Raw genomic sequence first — 26131 nt, forward strand, 5'->3', positions numbered from 1 at the left:
ATCTATGCATTTATTTATATATTTCCTCTCAGTATTTTACCGTTTTGCCCATTTTTCCGTGCTCACACACGCGTTTCCATTGACGCTCGCTTTCCCTTTCTCGTCGCGCCTCCCGCGGGGGGGGGGCGTGGCGTAGCTGTGGGCGTGGCATTCCGCCACCGGCCCCGCCCCGTCCGGCACGGCCCCGCCCCCTCAGCCGGGCCGGGCCGGGCCGGGCCGGGCCGCGGGGCCCTCCATAAAGCGGCGGGGCCCGCTCCGCTCCCGGGTCCGCTCCGCTCCCGGCTCCCGGCTCCGCCCCGCCATGGCCGTGGCTCACCGCAGGCTGTCCGTGGGGCTGGGGCTGGCCGGGCTGGCCTGCGCGCTCCTGGGGGGCTGCCTGCTGCTCCTGGGGCCGCTCATCATCCGGCAGCAGGTCATCAAGGTCAGCGGGGCGCGGCGGGGGCTCCGCTCGGTGCGGGGTGCGGCGCGGAGCGGGATGCGGTGCGGGGTCGCTGACAGTGGAGCTGGAGGGTGCGCTGGAGGGTGCGCTGGCGGCCGTGTGCGGTGCGGTGCGGGGCGAGGCTCGGTGCGGAGCTCGGAGCGGTGCGAGGCGAGGCTCGGTGCGGGATGTGGTGCGGAGCGGGGTCGGTGCAGGGGCCCAGGGGGATGCGCTGGAGGCCGTGTGCGCTGCGGGGCTCGGTGCGGGGCTCGGTGTGGTGCGGCCGGTGGCCGGAGCCGGTGCGGTGCGGGCTGGGGCTGGTGCGCCTTTCCCTTGTGCAGTGCGGTCCGGAGAGCCGAGCGCTGGAAGAGGCAGCGTCGCTGCTGCAGCTCCGAGCAGCCTCAGGCTCTTCCTCTGGACAAAATGCGGGTTTGGGGTGTTCCACCCTTGGTGACAGTAAATGTGCCCGGAGTGAGCAGGTGAAGCAGCCCTGGGCTCTTTGCATCGCTGAGATTAGCTGGGGATGCCGTGCTTGGCAGAGCATCACCCTCAGCACCGACAGTTCCTCCCTTGCCTCCTGCCTCCACCTGCAGCGCCAGTTATTCCTTTCATAAGTAGATGAGCACGCTGCCGGGCTACACGTGAGATGCTTTCCCAGCTGGAAACAGGAGCTCTCCAGAGGAGCCCTGTGCACGGAGCAGCCTCCAAGTTATCCTCTCTCCTTCAGAAATAAGTCCTTCAGACTGAAAGCCTGAAGAGTTGCTTCTCTGAGGACCTGTTTTATCCACAGGATAGGTCCTGAGGCTGGAGAGGGTTTGTCCCCAAAATGTGGGGCTGTGGATGGGGTTGTTGCTGTGTTCAGTAACTCTGCAGTTTTATGAGCCGGCACTCCTGTCCCTGCTGCTGGGACACCTGCTGTAATGTAGAGCTCATCCCCACATTTAGCCAAACGTTTTTCTCCCTGTCCAAGGCAGGGATGCGCTCCCTGCCTTGGCCTTTCTCCAAGCTTCCACCTACCCAGGCCAGCCCCTGAAAATCTGCTTCTGATGAAAGAGGTGAACAAACACCTCGTAGCCAATGGCTGGCGCCACGCGAAAGGCTCTGCCGAAAATGACCTACTTAAACTCACCCCTTGCAAGGGCAGAGCCACACAGCCCTGTGCATCAAACAGCAGAAAGCCTTTGTTCAGCTTCAGGACATCAGGAACTGGTACCTGCAAATAAAAGGCTGAATGGCCCCTGCAGGGCAGAAATGACACTTCTTGTGCAAAAGCCTCTCTGCCCTCTTTTTAGCTAATCCTGATTTTTTTCAACCTAATTAGCTAAGTTCTGATAATTTGCCATGAGAACAGAAGATGAAGAAAAGATCAACCCTTGTATCTCCTCCCTTCATCTCAAGCCCTTGGTCTCCCTATCTTCAACATGAAACAAAATTACCCTGAGCTCCTTTTTTTTCTATTTCACATTAAGCCTAATAACTGAGTGATGACAGGTGATGAGAAACACTCAGGTCCTTACTGAAACTCCTGGGCTGGCCTTCAGTGTGGGTAAGAGGAGCTAGAAGGGCTGGGGTTGGGCAGGTAAAGGCTGGTTTGCCCGTCCTGGCCTCCTGAGCTCTGTCAGGATGGTGTATCCCGATGGAAAAGCACTTACTTATGGACAGGTGGTTGTTACCAGGATATCTTTGGGTGAAGTCTGCAGGGAAAGCAGGGAGCTTGGAGCCTGCCCCATCTGTACTGGGCTGCCTGTGGGGTTGGCCCTGCAAAACCTGGGGAATTTTGCTTTTCTGGGAGCATCTGGAATGGCACAGACCTGCACACGGTGAGGCTGCACCAGCTCATCCCTCTGCTCCCCTTGGGGGCTCGGATGCTGCCCTGGCAGCAGGAGCAGCACGGTCCTCGCCGAGGTAGGAGGGTGCTGAGAGGATGTGGAAGGTGAGGTCTGAGCTGCTCCTCCCAGTCTGCAGGGCAAACCTCAGCTCGGTTTTACTGAGCAGGGTGCTTCCCTGCCTCCTGGAGAAGCAGGATTCGGATGCTGTGCTGGAGCTGCTGCTCTCCTGGCCCCGTCTGGAGCTGATGGGCAGTAACCAGTTCCTTTCAGTTCCTCAGGAACAAAGATCAGCCTGGTCAGGAGGGGTCAAACAACTCAGTGACCCTTTGCAAGCCATCTAGTTGACAAATACTGTGCTTTTATTTCAGACACATGACCGTGTTTGTTTTGACCTAAAAATAGCTTAATTTAAAGCTCTTTTACCCCGTTGTGGGGATCTTAGGAGTACCTTGAGCTGGTGAGCCCAGGTGGGGAGGGAGCTGGGAAAGGCAGCAGGGAGCTGGGATGTAGCTCCATCTCACTGGGTGCTTCTTATAAAAGTAAATACATATGCAACAAGTGGTCAAGGGAGTGCAAGACAGAGCAAGCAGCTAAAGGAAAGGAGATGTTCTTGATTGTAAACCATTTGAGGGAATCAGTTGTAAAGCAGACTCAATAAAGATCCGCCCTATTACTGTTCCTTTGCCATGAAATCCTTGAGGCTGGCAAGTGGTGGTGGGAAGGGTTTGCTAGGTTAGATGGGTTAAACAGCATTCTGGAGATGTGTTCCCAGGGATTGGGGTGGATGAGTGGCTTGCAGGGGCCTGCTGCTCACAGGTAGCTCAGCCTTGCCATAAAATTCCTCAAGAGAGAACAGGTGGTATGGGAAAACCTCTGGCACCTCAACCCCCTGTGTCAGCAAATATGTGCCCAGTGAGGGGGAGCTGCTCCAGAGCAGGGGCTGTGGAGCTGCTGAGCTGCACCAGCACAAAGCCCACATCCCTTCTCCTGTTCATGGATCAGCCCCACTTTCATAATCTGCCTGGGTTACCTAAGCAGGGACAAGGATCTGTGCTCCCAGGAGAAAAGATTGTGATGGAACACATCCAAAGTGGGTGTTCAAGAAGGAACTGGCTCCTGCAGCACCCTGGAGGCAGGGAGGGAGTGGAGGCAGATGTGCCCTTGTACCAGCTCTGAGCTGGGGAGGGCTTAGGGTATCTCTGAACTCCTGCAGGCATTTCCCAGCACTCAGGACAGTGATATGGGAACAGGACTGTGCCTTGCCTTTGACCTGCCTCATGATCAGCTGTGAGTCAATGCAGGCTGGCAGCTGAGAGCAGGCAGGGGTGTCCTGGACTGTACTGCCTTGCCATCCCAGTTCTCCATCTTCTTTCTGGGAATCTGGTGGGCTCTCCCTGCTGGTACCCAAGCAGTTGTGAGGATAGCTGTGCCAATTCTTGCTTGCTTTTAGCTGTGTGGAGCTGCCAAACCCCCGAGCAAAGGCCTTTGGGACAGACAAGTAAAACGTGCAGAGTAGTGAATAATTCAGAGCCAAGCTTGCAGCACATCAAACACTCGGAAACCCTGTGGGCAGGATTAGGAGAGTTAAGCCTGAATAAATAAGCCAGCAGACATCCTGGCTTCTAAGCATAAACCTGATGCTTCTGCACACACAGGATTTCTCACTGTATATCTAGCTGGGTTTGTCTGCCAAAAACACCTGGATCCTCTGGAGAGCATCTGTACCTGCCACCTTCAGCTGTGCCTCACACTGGGCTGGGGGTGGATGTGTTCACCTGCAGCCACAGAGCCCAAATGTTGTGTCCCTTGATTATTTTTTTTTGCCTTACAGAACGTCAGGATCGACCCCAGCAGCATCTCCTTCCAGATGTGGAAAGAAATCCCTGTCCCTTTCTACTTGTCTGTGCATTTCTTCGAGGTGCTGAACCCCAAGCAGGTCCTGCGGGGACAGAAGCCAGTGCTGAGCCAGCGTGGGCCCTACGTGTACAGGTCAGGTGCCACCTGTGCCCCAGCCTGGCATGAGCCTGACCTGTGCTGCCTGCCAGGCTGCTGCCTGGCTCCCCTGGCAGGAGGACAGGGCATCAGCAGGCTCACTGAGAGCCCAGGGGCTCTGGGTTTTGAAGGGACCCAGATGTGCTCTGGGTTTTGAAGGGACCCAGATGTGCTCTGGGTTTTGAAGGGACCCAGATGTGCTCGGGGTTTTGAAGGGACCCAGATGTGCTCTAGTTGCTCTGATCTTGCTAAAGACACAGGCAGGACCTCTGGCCACTGAGACAGGGAGGTTGGTAGGTGCTCCACTGAGTTGTGGAGCTCAGCCTTTTTCTGGGGCTTGTTGGGCAAGCAGACCTGGGCTGATAGAGTCCAAACATGGGTGTGAGGGGTGTTGGTGTAGTGGTGGGTGACCCTGTCTTCAGAGTGCTCTTCTTTTATCTTCACTGTGCATTTAAGAGCCCAGCTCTTGAGCTGGAGTCGCCTCAATATCAAATTTATGGGCCAGCCTAAGTCCTTATCTAACATGATACCTGAACATGCCCAGCTTGAGTGCTCTGCTCATGGGAGCCAGCATGGAGCACTACCACTGGGTCAGGCCCACACACAGCAGGACTGGGCCTGTTTGAGGATGCTGCCCAAAGCCCCAGGTGCTTCTCAGCACCTGAAAGTGATTGATGTTGAGTTGAGTGTGTGAACGCTGCCATGAGCAGTGATCTTCAGTTTATTAGTACCTACAGCAGCCGGGTGAGGTTGAACAGCAGCCTAAGCAAGCTCATGTGGGAAGCTTACTGGTTAATCCAAAGCTGTTTGAGCAGTGTGGGGGGACACCTGCAGTATGTATGTGCCCTTGTTTGCCCTGGCCTTGCCAGGTCCCCCCCCTGTGGTTCTGTATGTTGCCATTGCATCGCTCTCCTGGCTTGGGAAAAGCTTCACTTGCTGTAAATAAGAATAAACAAAGGGGCAAAGCTTATTAGTGTCCTTGTGTTCCTGCTGAGCAAGATTAGTGCCCTTCCCTAATGTGGGCTGTAAAACAGAGGCTCCACAGTGGAGGACTTTGTTTTTGCTGGTGAGCTGAGCTCCAGCTGCTCCAGGAGCAGTAGCAGGGCTGTGATGCTGGGGACAGAGCCCTGCAGCCCCCCTGTGGCATGAGCTCTCAACTCCACAGCACTGGGCTGGTGCCTTGAGAGGCTGCCTAGAACAGAGGCTGGGCAGAGTTAAATTAATAAAGCAGAGATTTATTAAAAGGCCTTCAAAGGATGCACCTTGGGCAGTGCAGGAGCTCATCCAGGGCTACACCCAAGCTGGACAGCATTGTCTTGTGTTTTCACACTTTTATGAGTTTTGGTCCATTTCCATATTGGTTTAATTGTCTGATTCCAGCTCCAGGTTGTGCAGTCTCATCCTCCCGGTTTGCTCCCCTCCATTCCCTGTTGTTTGCACTTTTTGGGGCTGGAGCTGCAGCTGTCCTTGGTTCTGGGGCTGGAAAAGGATTGTTCTGTGGGACTGATCTGTGAGGAGAGCTGCTGACACTTTATATGGCGTTCAGAAATGCACACTGACACAGTACAGAATCTGGAAAACATGAAAGCTGAGAGGCATCAGGCAGCGTGCAGGACATGGATGGCCTGAAGCCCTGAGGAGCAGCAGGGCCATGATGCTGTGTGGAGGCTGCCCTGAAGCCAGGAGCCATCCCCTCTGCTTGGGAGCAAACCCCTGGTGGCACAAGGGGCGTCTTGGCTGCTCCTCTCCTGTGTGCATCTCCTTTTGGTGTGTGGGTTCTGTGGCTCTGGTGTGCCTGGACACCTCTCTGGTGTGCCTGGGCTTCACAGTGGCTCTGGGTGAAGCAACAGAGGGGGTTCACAGTTTTGTCTTCAATTTCTTGGGTAATGAGTTGGGAAAGAGCACTTTGTGTCTGCAAGAATCCAACCTGTCAGGGGTGCCTGGCTCCTGGGCTGCCCTCTCCTCCTGCCAGACCCTAACCCTGCTTGGGGTGGGGGGTTTATATCTGCTTCATATCTGTTCCCACACTGCCTCCCCAGCTGCCCCATGGCTCCTCACTGGGCTTTGGTCTCCCCCAGCAGCAAGCCCAGGCCTGTGCAGCCCATTCTGGCTCGAGGGGCTCTGCCTGGGGGTGGTTGCCATGATCTGCCATCTCTTTGCAGGGAGTACAGGGTTAAAACAAATATCACCTTCCATGACAACGACACTGTTTCCTACCTGGAGTACCGGCACCTTTTTTTCCAGCCAGACCTGTCTAATGGCACAGAGGATGAGTACATTGTTGTGCCAAACATCATGTTGATGGTAAGTGCTTCTTGCCTGGATGGGTTCCACCTTCTGAGCTTGCAGGGCGGGTGGTGATAGCCAGCATTGAATTACTGAATCACTTTCTTGTAGGGCTTGGGGCTGATCAAGCAATGAGGTGGTTAAGCTTATATAATGCAATTTTCTGCTTTGTGGGTGTTAATTGTTCTGTTAGGCTGCTGCTGTTCCAAAACCAGAGTGTGCAGAGCAGCTGGTCTTGAGTCTGCGGCCTCATCTGAGCATCCTGTGGGGAAATCAAGCCTGGGAGCCCTCAACTGCTTTCTTCCCCAACGAGGAACAAATGAAAAACCTCAGTCTGCCCAGAGCATTCCTCTGGGGCTATGGATGGGAGCAGCAGAACGATTTGGGTTAACACCAAAAATGCTTCATCTTTGCTAAAGATGGGCCTCTCATCACAGACATTTGTTTCCTTTCTCAGGGAGCAGCTGTGATGGTGGAAAAACTGCCAGATTTTGTGAAGCTTTTGCTGAGTGGAGCCCTGGCTAGCCTGAAGCAGGAGGCGTTCATGAACCGCACCGTGGGCGAGATCATGTGGGGCTACGAAGACCCCCTGATAGATGCAATAAATATGATTATTCCTGGCCTGCTCCCTTTCAAGGGGAAGTTTGGATTATTCATGGATGTAAGTGTTGGTTGGGAATGCTAAAATCCCAGCAATATTGATCTTGGGGTAGCTCAGACACTGAGCTGAGCAGAAGCTGATGGGGCAGCCAGAGTCAGGCACGTGTGGTGTGCAGGAGATTAAACAATCATTCCTTCCTTCTCTCTGCAGTTCAACAACTCCAACTCGGGGCTGTTCACAGTAAACACAGGCATGAACAACATCAGCCAGGTTCACATGGTGGATTCATGGAATGGGCTCAAGAAGGTGAGAGTCTGGCAGCCAAGCCTGAATAATGGGGAGTGCCTGCTTAAAGCAGGGTCAGCTGAAAGCTCTGGTGTGAAGAAAAGTTTCTACAGGACTTCAAGTGCTGCAATTTCTGTTTCAGCAAGTTGCCAGGAGGCAGCCATGTGGCAAGGGGCTTTTCAGGAAGCAGTAAATTCATCTCCTCATGGGTTTTTCACTTGCACTCCCTTGAAGTGCTGTTGGGGCTGGTTGCCTCTAATGGTTGGAGTCTCAGGCTCCTGTGGCCTCTGTTGAAGGTGTTAAATGCTCTCGTTTTAAAGGATGCTTTACTCTTCCCTTGTGGAATTCTGCTCCAAAGTAAATCAGCTGAATGTAGGATCAGGGCAGGGGGATCTTGTCCATCAATTGTTTGGCTCACAGAATCATGGAGGGTGGAATACATGCTTAAGATAGGAGAGAACATTGGTGCTGCTGTGGAAGCAGCGTGGGGTGCTGGACATTCCATGCAGCTCATCCCTCTGAGTTCTCCTCTCTCCACCTGTCCCACAGGTGAACTACTGGAGGAGCAGCCAGTGCAACATGATCAACGGGACAGCAGGGGAGATGTGGCCACCCTTCATGTCCCCAACCTCCCTGCAGTTCTACAGCCCTGACGCCTGCAGGTGAGGCCACAGCTGCCAGCCTGTCCCCATGCAGGTGGCAGGACAGGCTGCACCCGCCCTGCACACACACAGGGCTCAGGAATTGTTCCTGTAGCTGAAGGTCAGCTGCAGTTGGGGTCTGAGTTATCTCTGAGCTTTGCAAACAGAGTAGTTGTCTCATTGTCAGCATCTTGTGGTGTCCATAAATACCTTCCAGATCACTGGACATGTCCAGCTTGCCCAGTTTAATCAGCACAAAAGAGCCAGATGTGGTTATCTGATGTGGATAAGATGTGGGCAGTTAGAAGGAGAAGTAAGGGTTGTCAGAGGGAAATGGAACTGTAACTGCAGAACTTTCAGCTGACTGGACACTTGGAGAAATTATGGCTGGGAGGAAATTCATGCTGCCATTTCCAGGCTCTTTCTTCTTCTTTTTTTTTTTTCTTTTTCTTTTTTTTTTTTTTTTTTCCCTTTTGCTTGTGTAAGACACCCTGACCTTAGCTGATCACCCAGGGGTTAAAGTACCCCTCAGAGCCAGCCTGTGTCCCTGTGCCTGAGGCTGGAAGGAGGGAAGCAGGCACAAAACCCCTGTCCCTGGCCTGGGAAGACGGTGTAATTCCAGCTTTGTAGATAGTGCTGCAAAACAAGCAAGTGCTCATGTTGAACGGAGAACAATGAGCAGTGAACAAACAGCTGAGCTGGGAACAGCACAAGGGTTTCTCTGCACAAGGGACATCAGCAAACACCAGAGTGACCTGGAGACAGGAATCTACAGGGAAGTTTACCTGTAGCTGGAGTTTAAACACATACCTGTTCCTGTTTGGGGACCTCTGGAACAGGGCATGTTCCAGTGAAGGGGAGGAAACCCAGCTTGGTTTCTTGTTGGCACAGGAGTTTCCTGTCACACAGAACTGTGGGGAAGTGGCTCAGCTTCTCACACAGTGCTGTGTGTCCTCCCCAGCCCTCTGCCTCAGCCTCTGCTGCCAGTCACACCCATCAGCTGGGCTCAGAGCATTCCTGCCTCTGCTCTGTGCACATGAAGTGTGGCTGATGCTGAGAGGCAGCCACCAAGGTTTTGTCCTGCTGCTGGGCTGCAGCAAGCTCTGCCTCCTCACTGGGAGGTGAGCAGAGCCAAGAGGCCCATCTGAAACTGCTGAACATGCCCTGAACCCCCATCCTTGCTCCCAGCACGAGGAGGGACCATTCCTCTGTGGGAATGAGCATCCCCTTGGCCTGCCCAGGCTGTCCTGGCAGCCCACTGTCACCCATTCTGTGATTCTCTCTCCCTGCAAGCCTCACTCAAGTGTGAAGGGAGCAAATTTTTGTCCTGGAAAGTTGCACCAAACCTGGCCAGCAATATTGCAGCACAAAATCAACAGCCTCTAGTAGGATGAAAAAAAATCTTGCTGTGTCATGTAGGGAAATTTTCCACTGCCCTGGAAGTCTGCTGCTGGAGTGGGCCTGCAAAAGAGATTTATCCAGTGTCCCTGCCCTGTAACGGAGCACCTCAGAGCCAGGGCTTGCATAAAGTGGGTATTATCTCTTGGAGAGCAGCCCTGGGGATTACTGCATGCCTTTAAACAAATCTCACCTGGATAGAACAAACAGACAACTTAAAAGCCTGTGGTTTCTCTCCCTGACTAGTCCTGACCAACCCTTTAGATGTGCTTAAAACATGGAAAGCAAAAGGTTTAAATCCTCATTCCCCGAAGCACTGCCGAGGCTTTATCTTGATCTCAAAGTCTAAGTTACATTGCAACTGCATCTTATCCAGGCAAGATAAGAACCCACAGCTGTGCTGGGAGCCTGTTGGCCAATGCTGATCCCTCTCCCCTGAACCATTGCAGATCCTTGACGCTGGTGTACGAGCAGGCTGGGCAGTTCCAGGGTGTGCCCACCTTTCGCTTCGTGGCACCCAAAACCCTCTTTGCCAACGGCACAGACTACCCACCCAACGAGGGCTTCTGCCCCTGCCTGCAGTCTGGCATCCAGAACGTCAGCACCTGCAGGCTCAGTAAGTCCTTTCCCCCATCCTGGCTCTCCTTAATGGTCCAAAATTAAATTTGAGATGCAACAGAAGCTTGATTGTCTGGAAAAACAGCTCTAGTGCCTCCTGGGCTGCTGAGAAGTACTGGTGGGCTCTCTGCACTCCCACAGGTCTCTCAGCAGTGAGGGAAAGCCCTTGTGCCTGATCTTCAGTGCCCAGCCCTGTGAGAGCCTGGCATCTGTGGGAATACAAATACCCACGGGGTACAGTGGGAGCATTGCATCCCCTGGGCGGCTGGGGGGAGCAAGGAGGAGGCAGCCCACACAGCTCCCAGATTAAATGTTAGCTTTGGACATGGAGAGTGTGTGTGACAGGCCAGACTGGGTGTCCCTAGCTGGTGTCTGGGCACAGGAGGTACCTTGGCATGGTGGTGGGACAGGGTAGGGGGTCCTGAACCCTCCCAGGTCAGTGGAACAACCGGCAGGGAGGGAGGGGGTGGAGATTACTAGCTGGGAGGAGAAGTTATAAAATCCTGTCCAGAACAAGTACTGCAAGGCCTTAAAGACCTCAAAAAAAGCTTTTAGTTGGGTGTGGAGCAGCTTAAGATGCCTTTAATCTCCCCCAGATGCACCGATGTTCATTTCCCACCCTCACTTCTACAACGCCGACCCGTCCCTGGTGAACGCGGTGGAAGGCCTGCACCCCACCAAGGAGCAGCACGGGCTTTTCCTGGATGTGCACCCCGTGAGTGAGCCCCCCCAGGGTCCCCCCTGACCCCAGGGACCTGCCCAGCCCGGGGGGGACCCTGCCATCAGCCGAGTGCTGGCACCACTCTGCTCTCGTGGCGCTGATCCCAGCAGGTTCCAGAGTGCAAAGACTGGCGAGGGCATGTGCAGATAAAAATGTCAAAGCCATAAACTAATTGAATAATTAGCCTGGCTTCTAGAGAATTGCGGAACTAATTATAAACATAATTGTTTCGATAAGCACAGTGAAACTCTTTCTACTGACTCAGGCCTATAACACCAGGAGGTGTATCTGGCAGCAGCCCAGCTCTGCCCCAACTCTGCCAGTGCACATTGCCATGAGAAATGGCTGGCAGAGCCTGAGGACCACGCTGTGCCTCAAGCTGGCACCTCCATTTCTGGGCTGGCACCTCCATTTTTGGGCTGGCTTCTTCCCCTCTCTCAGCCTGCCCATCTGGAACTGCTTTTGCACTGGGCTGCTGCTGTTACACCCCTCCTGTACCCCAATGTGAGGGTGAAGTTGCCACTCCAGAGAGGTGATTTGGGCTGTCCTGAGGTATCCCTGTCCCAGCTGCTGATGGCAAAGGGACTTTGAGATTTTCCACCCACAGCCTGTGTTGTGTGAGGTCAGTTTTTCTAAATGTTCAGTGATACTTGCTCAAGCAAAAAAAAACCTGTTTCCCTCTTGAGGTGAGGTAAACTGTGTGTGTTATCTCGACATTGGGTTCTGACTGCTTTTCTTATCGCAGTTATGAAAATCTAATTAAGTTTATTACAGTATCAAACATCTCCTGATAACAGTACAGTTAACTGTGTTTTTATCTAGCTGCAGGCTGCTGACTACAAACAGGGACGGTCCAACAAAAATTCTCTGCTTGTAAAAATGTGTTGCAAAACTGCAGAGTCATGAGAAACCAATGTCTTAATGGGTGTCAACATGACCAGCTTTGCAGTGTGATGTTTTTCATGGGCTTGGAATGTTGGACAGGGTCTGTTGGTCCCAAGAAGTCACTGATGAAGTGTTCCCTTCCTCTGCAGATGACAGGCATCCCCATGAACTGCTCCATCAAGCTGCAGCTGAACCTGTACATAAAGCACGTGTCTGGTATCATGTAAGTGCTCACCTCCCAGAAATGTCCATCTGCCTTCCCTGAGCAGGGAGTTCTGCTGGTGCTGAGCTTGCTGCAGAGTTTACTCTCTGCAGAGCTTTACCATGGGCAGTTGTGCCATTGCTGGAGCCAGCTGGCTCCTGTTGAAACATCAGCCATTGCAGTGACCACAAATTCCATCCCTTAGCAGTGCAGAGAGTGGCTGCCTGTTTGCTCAGCTGGGGCAGTGTCCCTGTCCCTCCTCACCAGACAGCTGAGGGAGGGACTGTTCCTCCTGCAGGGGCAGGAGCTGTTCTCCTCCATGTGCTGCCTCTCAGGAGAGGCAAACCCACTCTGTGTGTGGGGTAGAGAGTGAAACCTGTGTCCACAAGGCACTTCCAGCTCTGTGAAAGCAAACAGGAGGTCTCTCTAACCAGACTATGTGGTGCCAGATGTTAAATAGCAGCAAGGGTGAGAGTGTGCTCTTGCTGCTTGGGCTGAGGGGCAAAGCCCTGCAGAGAGCCCCCATGGTGCCCCCCAAGTGACTGAGACAGGAGCTTTAGAACTTGAGCATTCTGCTTCCCCGAGTTCCATCTCCCTGGAGCCCAGCTTTGGGATGGCACTTCCCAGGCAGTTAAACCCCCATGGAAGCACAAGCTCTGCTCCTGCATGGAAAGCACCTGGTCCCCAAGGTGGGAGCAGCTCACTGGAGCAGCAGGGATTGCCACCCCCTCATGGTTTCCTGGCCTCTGTCAGTCTGTCACACGTGTCCCCTCAGGAAGAATTGTGCTGCTAATTGTCACCTGATCAACCATAAACCTAAGCTTGTGTTTATTTTTTCATTTTCTTCCCCCCCCAGTCAAACAGGGCAGATTAAGCCCGTGGTCCTGCCGCTGCTGTGGTTTGCAGAGGTGAGCTGCCTTCCTCAGCCTGGTTCTGCAGGGCCTCTCCTGCTTCCCCATCACCCAGTGCTGGGGAAACTCCACTTTGCATAAAGCTTTAAGCCAGCCAGACTAATTAAGCACCAACAGAAGGCTTTTCAATACTTGGCTATGCCATTAATCCCTCTGAGCTGAACAAACCCTGCTCTATACTTGGTAAATCTCTGGCTCTGCCCTAGATGTGGGGTTAAGTGGGGCCCTGGACAGAGCTGCCAGCATCCCTGTCCTCCTGTGGGCCTGGGAGTGCAGCCTCCAGCTGACTCCTGCTATTCAGTAAAAGCTCTTATCCTGGCTGAACCTTGCATAAATTCCCTAATTTATGCTGGGAGGTGGTGGGAGAGGAACCATTCAGCTGGTCTCAGCCTGGATGGAGGGAGATGCCACTGACAGGTTGCTTTTTTGGGCAGAGTGGATCCATTGAAGGCTCAGTGCTGAAGCAGTTTTACACCAACCTGGTGCTGCTGCCCTCGGTGCTGGAGTACCTGCAGTACATCCTCCTTGGCCTCAGTGTCCCTCTCATTGTCTCAGCAGCTCTCCTGATGGCAAGGAGGAAGGTAAGACCCTGCAGGTGCCTGTGGGAAGTGCTGTCAGTCAAATCACACTCAATCAGAGGCTGTAGTTTGGGCTGACAATCTAACCTGTCTGAGGAAACACTGGCTGATGCCACCAACAATCTCCTGCTGGTGCCAGCAGATAGCAGCAGAGCCATCTAGAAACTGGGCTGCAAATAGGTAACACGAAGCACTTCTGGTGTTTTTGGTGCACAGCAGTGATGGAAGTGGCTGCCTGGAGGAGGAGGAGGAGGTGGAGGTATTTCTCAGCTCACCCAGCTAATGGAGGAGCAATCCTAGTTTATCAAGCCAGCCTCCCTAGAAGGCAGCAGCAGGTCTGTGCTGTTGCACAGATCTGCATCCCTGCAGGCTCCCAGCGTTTTTCCAGTCAGAGCAGAGCCTTCTCCAGAGGATGGAGCTATTTGAACACAGCCTGTAAATGAAATGCAGTTGCTGTGTTCTTGCAGAGGGGACACAGCCACTGTGGCTGCTCCTCAGCCCAGCACAGATTCTGTGTTTCCTTGGAACACCCTTGCTGTGCAAACTGCTCCAAAGAGCTCTGTGACCGTGCTCACAGGGATCCCAGGATGAGGGAAAAGACGAGGAGCTGACTCCATGTTTCAGAAGGCTGATTTATTACTTTATGATATATATTATATTAAAACTATACTAAAAGAATAGAAGAAAGGATTTCCTCAGAAAGCTAGCTAAGAATAGAAGAGAAAGAATGATAACAAAGGCTTCTGTCTCAGACTCTGTCTGAGCCAGCTGGGCTGTGATTGGCCATTAATTAGAAACAACCACATGAGCCCAATCCCAGATGCACCTGTTGCATTCCACAGCAGCAGATAGCCATTGTTTGCATTTTGTTCCTGAGGCCTCTCAGCTTTTCAGGAGGAAGAATCCTAAGGAAGGGATTTTTCATAAAAGATGTCTGTGACAGAGCTCTGGAAGTGAAACCCTCAGAGCCTTTGTGGGTCTGGGCTTGCTGAGAAGTGAAGCTCTTGGAAGCCTGCTGGGAGCTGGGCTGTGGGGCAGGCAGTGGGGTGAGGCTGAGCTGAGCTGTCAGCACTGAATGTGGAACAGCCAAAACACTCAGTGCAGGTCTGTGCCTCTGGCTCCACGGTGATCTGGTGACACTGAGCTCTCTGCCAGCTTTAGTTCTGCCAGGAGGGGTCTAACTTCTACCCTAACCCTGTATCAAAGGGAGCTGATGTAGCTCTGCACTGCAGGTGGCTTAGGCTGGCTCTAAAGCTGCAGAGGTGGAGAGGCTGTTGTGGGGATAAAAGGCAGCTCTTGGGATGAGAGCAGGATGAGGGCAGTCTGTGTGAGGGGCTGAGAGCAGGATCAGAGCAGGATGAGGGGCAGCCTGTGTGAGGGGCTGAGAGCAGGATGAGGGCAGCCTGTGTGAGGGGCTGAGAGCAGGATGAGGGCAGCCTGTGTGAGGGGCTGAGAGCAGGATGAGAGCAGCCTGTGTGAGGGGCTGAGAGCAGCCTGTGTGAGGGGCTGAGAGCAGGATGAGGGGCAGCCTGTGTGAGGGGCTGAGAGCAGGATCAAAGCAGGATGAGGGGGAGCCTGTGTGAGGGGCTGAGAGCAGGATGAGAGCAGCCTGTGTGAGGGGCTGAGGGCAGCCTGTGTGAGGGGCTGAGGGCAGCCTGTGTGAGGGGCTGAGAGCAGGATGAGAGCAGCCTGTGTGAGGGGCTGAGGGCAGCCTGTGTGAGGGGCTGAGAGCAGCCTGTGTGAGGGGATGAGGGCAGGATGAGGGCAGCCTGTGTGAGGGGCTGAGAGCAGGATGAGGGCAGCCTGTGTGAGGGGCTGAGAGCAGCCTGTGTGAGGGGATGAGGGCAGGATGAGGGCAGCCTGTGTGAGGGGCTGAGAGCAGGATGAGGGCAGGATGAGGGGCAGCCTGTGTGAGGGGCTTAGGGCAGCCTGTGTGAGGGGCTGAGAGCAGGATGAGGGCAGCCTGTGTGAGGGGCTGAGGGCAGGATGAGGGCAGGATGAGGGGCAGCCTGTGTGAGGGGCTTAGGGCAGCCTGTGTGAGGGGCTGAGAGCAGCCTGTGTGAGGGGCTGCCTCTGCCCAGCTGCTTCTTGCCCTCCCTGGAACACTGATGCAAACCCACCTTACACAGTGCCAGGGTTCTCGGAGTACCACCTAATTGGATTTTAATCAAGTCTGCAATTACTTAAGTGACTTAAGCACATGATCCCAAATCCCCTTGTTCCTCCACACACTTCCCTGCAGGTGGGAGTGATGCTAGGGCCCAGGAGGAGCCCAGAGCTCAGCACCAAGCCCTCTCTGTGCTGCCAAGGTGGTCTGGGGTGAGCTGCTCCCCTTCAGCACGTGTCAGTGGCTGCTGGCTGGCAGACAGGCTGCACTCTGCTGATGAGCCCAGGGGCTCTGAACAAGGGCTGGGCAGCTCTTTCTAACACCTTGTGAGGCCTGAGCTGGCATTTCCTCACCCTGCTTTGTGCAAGTCTTAATTCCTGCTATCAAAGAGGTTTAGCCATGCTAGAAAGGGTCAGGGAGAAAAGCTGGATTTTTACTCGCTGAAGCCAGCTGAATATCTGCTTGTGAAATATCCCAAACCCAGGCATAAGCCAGCTGTATTTCTGTGCTCAGCCAAAAGAGTCATGCAGTGTTAGAACTAAAAATCAACAGCAGGAAGTGCCTGGCTACCTGGAAAGTGACTAAAAAGCCTCAATGACTTCCCAAATCTCTTAGAAAGCTGCACAACACACGAACGTCTCCACCTAAAGAGTAGATAAGGGGTTGTAAACTGGAAGCCAGCGATTTGCAGCCAAGGTGTGTTCCTCATTTGATTGAAGTGTTGCTGATCTAGCTCTGATTGCTTAATCGTGCACAGTTCTGCCTCCCGAAGCCACAGGCGATGTCAGAGGGGACACTGAGCAGGGACATTGTCCCCACCTTCACGTGTCTGGCAGCGTGAAGGGCTCCCTGAACCCAGCTCCTCCCTGGCTGTCCTGTCTCCCTCTGGCTTCTGGAGGGAGCAGTGTGCTCTGAGGCCAGTGCAGATGAGGTGCTGTGAAACACTTAAATCTTAGTCTAGTTTATAGTGGAGCCAGTTTGAAATGCATCTGTTGGACTCACAGCTCTAAAAATGCATGATCTGGGTGTAAAATACCCCCAGGTGTTGTAGCCCCCTGCCACTGAGGCATAATGTGTGCTGACCCTTTCAAAAGGCAAACAGACCATTTTAAAACTGGCTTGACACTGAACAAAATCTTAAATAGGACTTAGCTTAATCTAAATTTTGAAATCTTCATTAATAACTAGATTCTAGTTGAATCAGTGATTTCTCAAATCTCCTCCGAAAATTGGAACCCTCATGAAACCCATGTCTGAGTGCACCATAAACCAGACTGATTGTCTTCTAGGAAAAATGCTCTTTATTTTGGAGTAGCAATAAAAAGAGCTCAGACAGTAATAAGGCAAACCAGGCCACCTCTGCCACAAAGCTGCCTCCAGTTAAGGGGACGGTGTTGCAGGAAGCCAGACTGTAGGTGGGTACTCAGTCAAGGTAACACACTTTTCTCTCCTCCTGATTTGATTAAACTTCACTCAAAACCAATCAAATGATGCCTTTTGCTGTTCACATCTCCCAGCCATGCCCTCTTGGCGAGCTCTGATGGAGCAATGTTGTCTCATGGCTTTATTTGGGGCAATTTAGATGTCTTAATACTGGCATTTAACCAGGTTGCAAGCACATGCTCTTATTGTTTCTCCTGGTGTACCTGATCTGCAGCCCTAATAATGTCAGCAGGGATCAGGGGAAAAGTAGGATTGGTGTGAGGAAATACTTTTCTTGCCTGTTTTCCCCCCATCTTTGAGCTCCAGAGGTAAGTTTATTTGAATGGGGTAACAGAGGTCAGTCCACTGGTGGGTGTCACCCCTCCCCTCCCCAGAGGAGGGAATTTCTGATGTGTAAAATATCTGGGTTTGTATTACAGGAACACAAAGTCACTGAGTCGTTGAGGTTGAAGGGGCCTCTGGAGGTCATCCCCAATCCCTCTGCTCAGGCAGAGTCACCTAGCTCAGCACCATCTCCAGATGTCTCTTAAGGTCTTCAGGAGTGGAGATTCCCCAGGGCAACCTCTTCCTGTTTTTACAGTTTTCACAGGAAAAAAAAGAAAAGAAAAAAGAAAAAAAAAAAGTATTTCTTAATGTGCAGATGGAATCCCCTTTAGGTGTCCCTTTGCTCTTGTCCTGTCCCTGGACACCACCAAGAAGAGCCTGGCTCTGTACTTACACCCTGCCTTCAGAACCTTGTTTCCAGTGCTGAGATCCCCCTGAGCCTTCTCTTCTGGAGGCTGGACAGGCCCAGTTCTCTCAGCCTTTGCTCACATGAGAGTCTCCAGTCCCAAAATCACTCCAGTGCTCCTTTGCTGGACTCTTCCCAGTAGCTCCATCTCTCTCTTGTGCTGGGAAGCCCAGAGCTGCACACAGCGCTCCATGTGTGGCCCCTCCAGTGATGAGCAGAGGGCCAGGATCACTGCAGGAGCTGCTGCCAACACTCCCAGTGCAGCCCAGGACTCAGCTGCCTGCCTTTGCCACCCAGCTCACCCTCAGCTCACTGTCCCCAAGACCCTCAGGTCCTTTTCTGCCAGGCTGCTGCAGAGCTGGTGACCTTTAGGGTGCACTGCTGGGTGGGGCTCTTCATCCTGAGTGAAACCCTTGTACATCCTCTTGTTGGACTTCATGAGGCTCCTTCCAGGCCCTTTCTCAGCCTGCTGAGGGCCCTCTGGTGTACCAGCCACTCCCCCAGGTTTTGCAGATCATTAATAAAGATGTTAAACAGGCCTGGACCCAGATTGACCCCTGCTGTACACTGATGGTTGCTGGCCTCCAACTCAGCTCTCTGGGCCTGGCTGTTCAGCCAGTTCTCAGTCCACCTCACTGCCTCCTCAAACAATCCCAACCCCATCAGCTTCCATGGAAGGTTTTGATGGGAGATGTGTCCAGTTCTCAGTCCACCTCACTGCCTGCTCAAACAATCCCAACCCCATCAGCTTCCCTGGAATGTTTTTAAGGGAGATGATGCCCAAAGTCTGGACAACACCCACTGTTCTCCCCTGGTCTGCCAAGCCACTCATTCCATCACAGTTGATCAAGCACAGCTGCCCCTTGCTGAAGCCCAGGGACTGCACTTGATGATTTAATTGTCCTTCATGTCCTTCATGTGCTGGGAGTGGTTCCTAGAATTACCTGCTGCATCACTTTCTGGAGGATGAAGGGAGGCTGGCTGGTCTGTAGCTCCTGAGATCCTTCTTGATCCTTTTCAAGATCTGCTTTCCTTCAGTCTTTGAGCCAGGACTGGACAAAGACAGCAGGGAATGGCCCTGCTGTGACAGGAGCCCCCTCATCCCATCTTGCTCCATGGATTTGTGCATGTCTAGGTTCCTTCATGTTCTCTGACCTCATCCTCTTCCACCAAGGGTGCAAATTCCTTGTTCTGGACTTTCCCCTGGTTTCTGGGGTCCCCTGCCTCATTCAGGCCCTCATGGTTCCCTCCTCTTTCCTTGGTCACCTGGGTACTCAGAGAAGCCTTTCTTGTCTGACATCCTTGGCTGGATTCAGTTCCAGTTGGGTTTTGGCTTTCCTCTCTTCATCCCTGCATGCTGGGAGAGTTTCCCTGTGTTCCTGCCAGGTTACCTGTCCCTGCTCCCACCTTCCACGTGTCTCCTTTCTGCATTTGTCTTTGGAGCTCCTGGTTCATCCATGTTGCCCTGCTGGCTCAGGATGCTTGTTAGGGTGGAGTGTTCTTCAGCTTGGAGGAGGTGACTCTTGAACATTAACCATCCTTTTTGCCCTGACTGCATCCCCTCACCCAGAGGTCTGTAGACACTTTTAGACTCATTAAGGTTGAAAATTCCTCCAAGATCCTCAAATCCAAACTTCAGCCAAGTGCTACCATGCCCAAAGAGTCTCCAGGTGTTGCTGGTGGTATCACTGGTGGAGCAGCAATGGGCAATGGTCAGAGGGTTAGAGAAGCCTCACAGTCCCTCCACAACACCCAATCCACGTCCCCAGCCAGCAAAAGGCTCTGGGTGAGGGCCAGGTTGGTGTTCCTGTCCCCAGCAGCAGGAAGTGACCCAGTCCTGTCACCTGCTGCCTCCTCCTGAGGTTCTTGCATTAATTAGGGTCAGGGCCCACGGGATTTAGGGTCAGGGCCCACGTGGTCTGTTGGAGGCTGTATCTGGCTCCTGCTCAGCTCTGAGGGTGGTGAACCTGTTCTGTAGGTGTGTTTGGGTGAGGAGGAGCCATCCTGGTGCCGGAAGGCACCACCTTCCCACTTCCCAGAGGCTGCACCTGCGTTATCCCAGGAAGGAGCGGTGCCTGTGTGTGCTGCAGCTCCTGCCTGGGCTCTCCAGGCTCTTGTGTCCCTCAGCAGAATGTCCCTGTCCCTTCCATCCTGGATGACTGTCCCGCAGCTCCTCCACACAGCTCTTCAGACTGGGTGCTCGGATGGTGGTACAGGTGGGCAGGAATGGAAATAATCTGGTTTTGGTGAGGTGAGAGGGACAGAAAGGAGGCACAAAAACGTTCAGTGGAAGAAACGGGTCCTTGGCCGCTGCAAGAGGCTTGGGGTGTGCATGGCCTGGGTGGGGATGTGTGGCACTGCTGTGTGTGGCCAGGCTGTGACCTCTGTCCCTCCCCTGCAGAGAGGAGCTGCCCAGAAGAGCCCCCGAGCCCCCGTCAGGCCGAGCAGAGCCACCCCCTCCTCTGAGACCACCCCACTGCTGCAGGACAGCGACAGCCCCGGGCAGCACGGAGCCCAGGCATGAACTAGCCTGGGACAGCTCCCACTGGGACACCTTCCTGCTGGGACAGCTCCCACTGGGACACCTTCCTGCTGGGACAGCTCCCATGGGGACAGCTCCCACTGGGACACCTTCCTGCTGGGACAGCTCCCACTGGGACACCTTCCTGCTGGGACAGCTCCCATGGGGACAGCTCCCACTGGGACACCTTCCTGCTGGGACAGCGACAGCCCCGGGCAGCAAAGAGCCCAGGCATGAGCCAGGACAGCCCTGGGCAGCATGGAGCTGAACCAGCTTGGGACACCCTCCTGCTGGGACAGCCCTGGCCAGCACAGAGCCCAGGCCTGAGCCAGCCTGAGATAGCTCCTGCTGGGACAGCTCCTGGTGGGACACCTTCCCATGGGGACATGGATCCCACTGGGACACACGTCCCACTGGGACAGCTCCCCACAGGGACATGGATCCCATGGGGACAGCTCCCACTGGGACATGGATCCCATGGGGACAGCTCCCACTGGGACAGCTCCCTCTGTGACACAGCCATGCTGCAGGTGACACCGCATCAGATCCCCAGAGCCCTCTGGAAGGTGAAGTCCTGGACAGCTCAGCAGAGATCCTGCACAGCACAGCACAGCAAAAGCGTGGGATGGTCCTGCTGCTCAGCATTCCTGCTCATCCAGAAACCTCAACACAGTGTTCAAGAACCCTTTTGTCCTCAAGGGCCAGCCTGAGCCACTGCCCTTCTCTCCGGTAGAATGAAGGAATGAAGATCGGTAGAATGAAGGAATGAAGATCGGTAGAATGAAGGAATGAAGATCGTTGCTGACTGATCTGAGAAGTTATTTGCAATTTAAAACTGCCTACTGCTAGGGATAAAAGGCACTTTAATGGCAGCCTTTAAAATAAATGAAGTTTGTATAGGTAGCACTGATGGGATTTAGTGATCTTTTTAAAAGCCACTGTTCATCTCACCAAATGGGGCACGCTGTCCTGGAGCCACTCACACTTTTATTGCCACTTGATGTCACTGGACTGTGCTGCAAATAATTTCTGGGGGCTGTCACTCCAGTGATGTCTCTTCCCACAGTACCTGGAGCCTGCCTGGGGTTGCTGCAGCCTCTGCACGTGTTGGGGAGCAGTGGTGCCTTTGAGAGCCCCAGCTCTGTGCCATGACCTTGTGCTCCACAGCCATCCCAGCTCTCAGCCCTGCTGCTTCATCTCTCCTGGCTCTGGGTGCCTGTGTGAGATGAGCCTTGGCAGGAGCTGGGGGTACATCTGAGCTGTCACTCAGCTCCTGGCAGCTGTCCCTGCTGCCTGCTCAGCCATCTGGGATCAGCTTCTCTGGCTGTGGGCACTGGGAGGCACTGGGGGGCACTGGTCACCCTGGCTGGCCATGGGGAGGGGGAGGCTTGGCCCTGTCCTGGTGTGTTAATGAAGATATTTGTGCTTTTGAGAAGCAGGAATATGTGCAATCATGGAAGTAACAATGGCCTTAAGTGGGGTTTGAATAAAGTATTGCAGATTTCTGAACTGGTGTGTTGGGTGACCTGGGGCTGGATCTCACCTGGGGCTGGGTGGTCTTGGGCCACACTTTGGTGGGGAGGAACCCGTGGCCACTGCTGGTGGGTTATCTCTGTCACAAATCCCCACTGAGAGCGATCCTTAAACTGCAGCTGTGAGCTCGCTCTGGCCTTGAATCCGGGTGTATCCATGGGGAAAGGAGCCGGGAGTGGGAACATCAGAGGGTGCAGCAGCAATAACCACGCGTGGGCTCCTGTGAGAGGCTGTGACAGCATTACGGTGCGAATTGCAGCCAGACACGAATAAAGCACGGGGACAGCGCTCTGAGCAGCAGCCCTGGCGGGTGTTTTTGGGGGTTTTGCAGAAGATTACGGGACAGGAGCGGGACCGGAGCTCCTCACTCTGAGCGCGCTGCGGCCGCGGCTCGGGAGCGCTGCAGCACCGCCGGGAGCCGCCGGAGGGCGCTGTGGGGCCACGGACACTGCGGGGAGAGGGGGACGGGATGGGGGGACAGAGGGGACAGAGGGACACAGGGGTCTGACCCTGGGGGACAGAGGAGGACAGAGGGTCTGATCATGGGGGACAGCGGGACCCGGGAATGGGGGGGACAGGAGTTCTGATCCTGGGGGACAGAAGGACCCGGGAACAGGGGGGACAGAGGGTCTGATCCTGGGGGACAGAGGGGGGGCGACACAGGGTCTGATCCTGGGGGACAGAGGGGACCTGAACAAGGGGAGGACAGGGGATCTGATTCTGGGAGACAGAGGGTCTGATCCTAGGGTCAGGGGGACCCGGACATGGAGGGACACGGCGTCTGATCTTGGGGGACAGAGAGACATGGACACGGGGTCTGATCCTGGGGGACAGAGGGACACGGGGTCTGATCCTGGGGGACAGAGGGCCCCGGGCACGGTCAGAGATCCTCAGCACTGATCCCCTGCCCCAAACCCCGCTGTGTGTCTGTCCATGGGCACATAGCACTCAAGTTGTTTTCCCCCTGTACTTCAGTCACCTTGTTGGCTGCTTGTGAATTCTCCAGCTCGTTTTAAAATGCTTCTCACACGCCGACTCTGTCCCTGGCTCTGAGTCACTGTCCCTTGCCAATTCCCTCTGTACAGGGCGTGCAGGGATGCCCCTGGTGCAGCACCCTCCCTGTGCCAGGCCAGGCTAGGCTGGAGTCATTCACCCTCTCCCAAGGATTTTAATTGGCCCCCACAGGCTCAGTTATCATCACAACAATCTCGATTTACTGTGGGAGCCGCCTTTCACCCGGCCTGGCACAGCCATGGGAAATGAACGAGTCATCTCCATCCTCCAGGCACTTCATCACCGAGGGGGAGCTGTCAGGGCTTGGTGTCACTTCCCTCGCCGTGTGACAGAGGCTCCACTGTCCCCTCTGGAAGAGAGGAAAGAGATAACACAGCCCCCTCCATCCACACTGGGGCGCTTTTATAAACGCAGCATAGAGGATTTCCCATTCCCTGTACCCATCTCTACCTCACCTTTCCTGAAGCCCCAGAGAATGGCAGGGGTGGGGGGACAGGGCAGAGCTTCAGTAATCTCTGTGTTATCACCTTCACCTGTGCCCATCTACAGCAGGAACAATCTCTGTGTTATCCCCTTCATCTGTACCCCATCTACACCAGGAACAATCTCTGTGTTATCCCCTTCATCCGTACCCCATCTACACCAGGAACAATCTCTGTGTTATCCCCTTCATCTGTACCCCATCTACAGCAGGAACAATCTCTGTGTTATCCCCTTCATCTGTACCCCATCTACAGCAGGAACAATCTCTGTGTTATCCCCCTGACCCGTGCCCATCACTGCCAGGTGTTCATCGTTATCTGTTCTGGGTTAAACCCTGCTGGGCAGCCAGGGCTCAGTTTTGGGTTCTGTGAGTCCCTGCTCTGGTGTGTGCTTGCTCTGCTGCTCCTCATGGCAGCCAGGGCTGTTCCTGAGGTCTGGCTCTGCTCTCCTGCACAGGCTCCTCCAGCAGTGACTGAGTCCTCCAGCGCTGCAGGATGGTGAGTGGGGCTGCTGCTGGGGTGGTTGTGGGCATGTGGGTCTCTTGGGGCAGGGTTTGGGCTCTTCTTGCTTTTAAAAAACCCCAAAAAGCAACCAAACAGCAATGTGGAGCTGTTGCATTTATTGGTGGTGTTTGATGGACAAGTGTTTTCCGTCCTGGATGCTGTAGGTTATCTAGCTTTGTGGGACTGCAGGACTCAAAACCCAGGCAAGAGATGCCTGGAGGAGTTGAAGTGACTTATGGCACCTGGTTTCTCCTGTGTTTGACCACGATGAACCTCTCTGTCTGGGAGAGAGTTGCTGGAGGGAGGAGAAGCAGCTCCTGTGGTTTTGGAGCAGAGCCTGGGCTGTGCCTGGGCACTGCAGGGTTTGTGCTCCTGTGCTGGAACCCTTGGGAAGGGCTCTGTGGTGCAGGATCCCGCTCAAACCATCCCCTCCTGTGTGCAGCAGCCTGGGCCCTGCTCCCAGGCTCTCTGAGGGGCTCTGTGCTGATATTTAAGCTCCTTCCCAGCGTGGCCCAGAGCTGGAGGTGCTGCAGTGCCGTCTGTGCTTGGCCAGCTCTGTGTAGCCTCTGCTGTCAGCCAGGAGGTGCCAGGGATCCCTGCCCTGTCCCTCCCCTGCCAGCACAGCCTGGGGTGACCCCAGCATCACCGCGGGGTGAGCCCTGCCCTGGGCATCCCCTCCCCTGGTGGGAATGGGTTGAGTCCGGGTGTGTTTGTGTGGCAGAGAGCAGATAGGGGCTCTCAGGGGTGTGCTGCGTGTCACGGTGCTTAGTGCCTCGTTGAAGGAGTGTGAGTGAATGTCCTTCCTCCTCCTGCTCTTGAGGACGCAGGAGCTTCATTTTACTGCCTTGCAAGTCACCGGAGTCAGGGCTGGGCCATTTCTGGGAATCAGCCTGGCTGTGCACAAGTTCCTCCACCCAGGGCTGCTAGAAACTCTCCTGCCCTTCAAAAAGGGAAACAAAACCCCCTGGACTTGTTGCTTTGTGCTGTTGTTTTTACTGAGGTGCCCTGGCAGCGAGAGCGGGGGGCTCAGCCCATCCCTTTGGGCTGCCCCATCCTTGCTGCTGTGGGCACAGGGCTTCCCAAGCCACCCCAGTGCCACCTCCTCGTGGCTGTTTGTGTCCCAAATCCAGAGTGCAGCCCCACGTGGAGCCCCTGTTTCCCTTCCCCAGCCAGATGTGGAAATGCCCCCATTGCAGCAGGGGGGTCCCACTGACCCCAGGCCCGTGGGGCTCGGGGTGTGCAGCCAGCTCAGATCCACGTTCCCTGTGCTTGGGGGCTCCCTGGGAGCACCACAAACAATTCCTAAAAAGGAGCAGTCAGATGGAAAATTGATACCAAATGGTGCTCTCAGTCCCTGGAGGAGCAAGGTTTGATGCCTCAGCCTACGGTTCCTGGGGGTTGGGACAGAGGCACACAACGCTATTTTAGAGACATTTCCTTTTATAAAGTTTATTATTTCCCTCCTTTCGTAAGTTCCTGATTTTCCCAGATACAAACTGCATTCAGGTTTGGCGCTGATGGTCTGAGCTGAGCTGCTGCTGTGGTGTCTGAGGATGAGGAGGGTCTGGGAGCTGTACCCAGGTCTGAGAGCTGTGCCCAGCCCTTCCCCAGCTGCTTTTTGGGTTCTGTAGGACCAAGGGCCATCCCCAGCAGCTCAGGGGCTTTGCCCCACAGGGTTCTCCTCAGGAGGACACAATCTCCATCGGGCACCCCCCAAGGGCTGCCTGCCTGGTTCCCAGCCTGGTGATCCCTCCCATCCCCCTGTGTGTTCCTGGGGGTGTCCAGCTGCATTTCTGGCCTCACTGGCCCTGTTTGCAGCACTGTAAAATCCCCATCTCCTGAGGTGACCCAGCTGCTTTGTCTCCTCCATCTGTTCTGGCTCCCAGAGCAGTTCCTGCAGGAAATTGCCTCCTGAGCACACACAGAGGGTTCCCCTGGTGCCCAGGAGCTGGGGATGGAGGTCACAGTGTGTCACAGAGTGCCACCGCTGCCAGGGCTGAGCACAGGGCACTGCCAGCCTGGGGCCATCAGGGGGAGAGAGCTGAGCTGTGCAGCTGAGCTTCCAGGGAAGGAATTTCCAGCCACTGCAGATCCCTCCCCAAAGACAGCATTTCAAGGAATTACCCTCTCCCCCTGCTGCAGACTTCCTCTGCTTTTCCAAGTAATTCTCTGGCTGGGGGCCAGGGCTGCAGTAACCCGAGCAGGGCAGAGCCATGGGAACATCCGGGGCTGGAATTGGTGTTTCCCAGGTTCCCAGCCCGGGGCTCTTCTCTGCATTCATGTCCCCAGCTCCAGCACTGAGCCTCTCTCAGCTGTCTCCCTTGGGAGTGCTGTGCTTCCAGAGCTCTGGATGCCACGAGGAGCAGGAAAAGCACCTCCAGTGATGACAAAAATAATTAATGATTGGGGATTTTTGAGCTCTGCTTTAGCAA

At 54.5% G+C, this 26131-nt stretch overlaps 1 protein-coding gene across 8 annotated transcripts; it reads left to right on the forward strand.

The window, feature by feature from the left end:
• Positions 1-154: 154 nt before the first annotated feature.
• SCARB1 (scavenger receptor class B member 1) lies at positions 155-21675 on the forward strand. 8 transcript variants are annotated; one of them, XR_011681919.1, is made up of 14 exons: positions 155-421; positions 4079-4236; positions 6402-6543; positions 6983-7186; positions 7337-7432; positions 7961-8073; positions 9900-10066; positions 10665-10783; positions 11824-11897; positions 12733-12784; positions 13222-13368; positions 20047-20184; positions 20231-20307; positions 20354-21675. XR_011681919.1 is itself a non-coding variant. In XM_071444968.1 (13 exons), exons 1-12 carry the CDS (start codon positions 302-304, stop codon positions 20167-20169), a joined length of 1515 nt encoding a protein of 504 aa, XP_071301069.1. In that variant the 5' UTR covers positions 155-301; the 3' UTR covers positions 20170-20199; positions 20231-21675. The 8 variants fall into 8 exon arrangements, 5 of the variants coding, with proteins under 5 accessions (XP_071301069.1, XP_071301072.1, XP_071301070.1 ...); XR_011681918.1 differs by having other exon boundaries at positions 156-421; positions 20047-20230; positions 20277-20307; XM_071444968.1 differs by having other exon boundaries at positions 20047-20199; positions 20231-21675.
• The last annotated feature ends 4456 nt before the right edge of the window (positions 21676-26131 follow it).

Source organism: Agelaius tricolor, unplaced genomic scaffold (assembly GCF_023055355.1).
Source record: "Agelaius tricolor isolate 1412-34295 unplaced genomic scaffold, bAgeTri1.0.p SCAF_20, whole genome shotgun sequence".
Classification (NCBI taxonomy): Eukaryota; Metazoa; Chordata; class Aves; order Passeriformes; family Icteridae; genus Agelaius; species Agelaius tricolor.

Coding starts and splice junctions, on each gene's coding strand:
- SCARB1 (XM_071444973.1), top strand. CDS start 302: ATGGCCGTGGCTCACCGCAGGCTGTCCGTGGGGCTGGGGCTGGCCGGG. Junction 10,784..11,823: donor TTTTCCTGGATGTGCACCCC/GTGAGTGAGCCC, acceptor CTTCCTCTGCAG/ATGACAGGCATCCCCATGAA. Junction 13,369..16,761: donor TCCTGATGGCAAGGAGGAAG/GTAAGACCCTGC, acceptor ATTGTCTTCTAG/GAAAAATGCTCTTTATTTTG.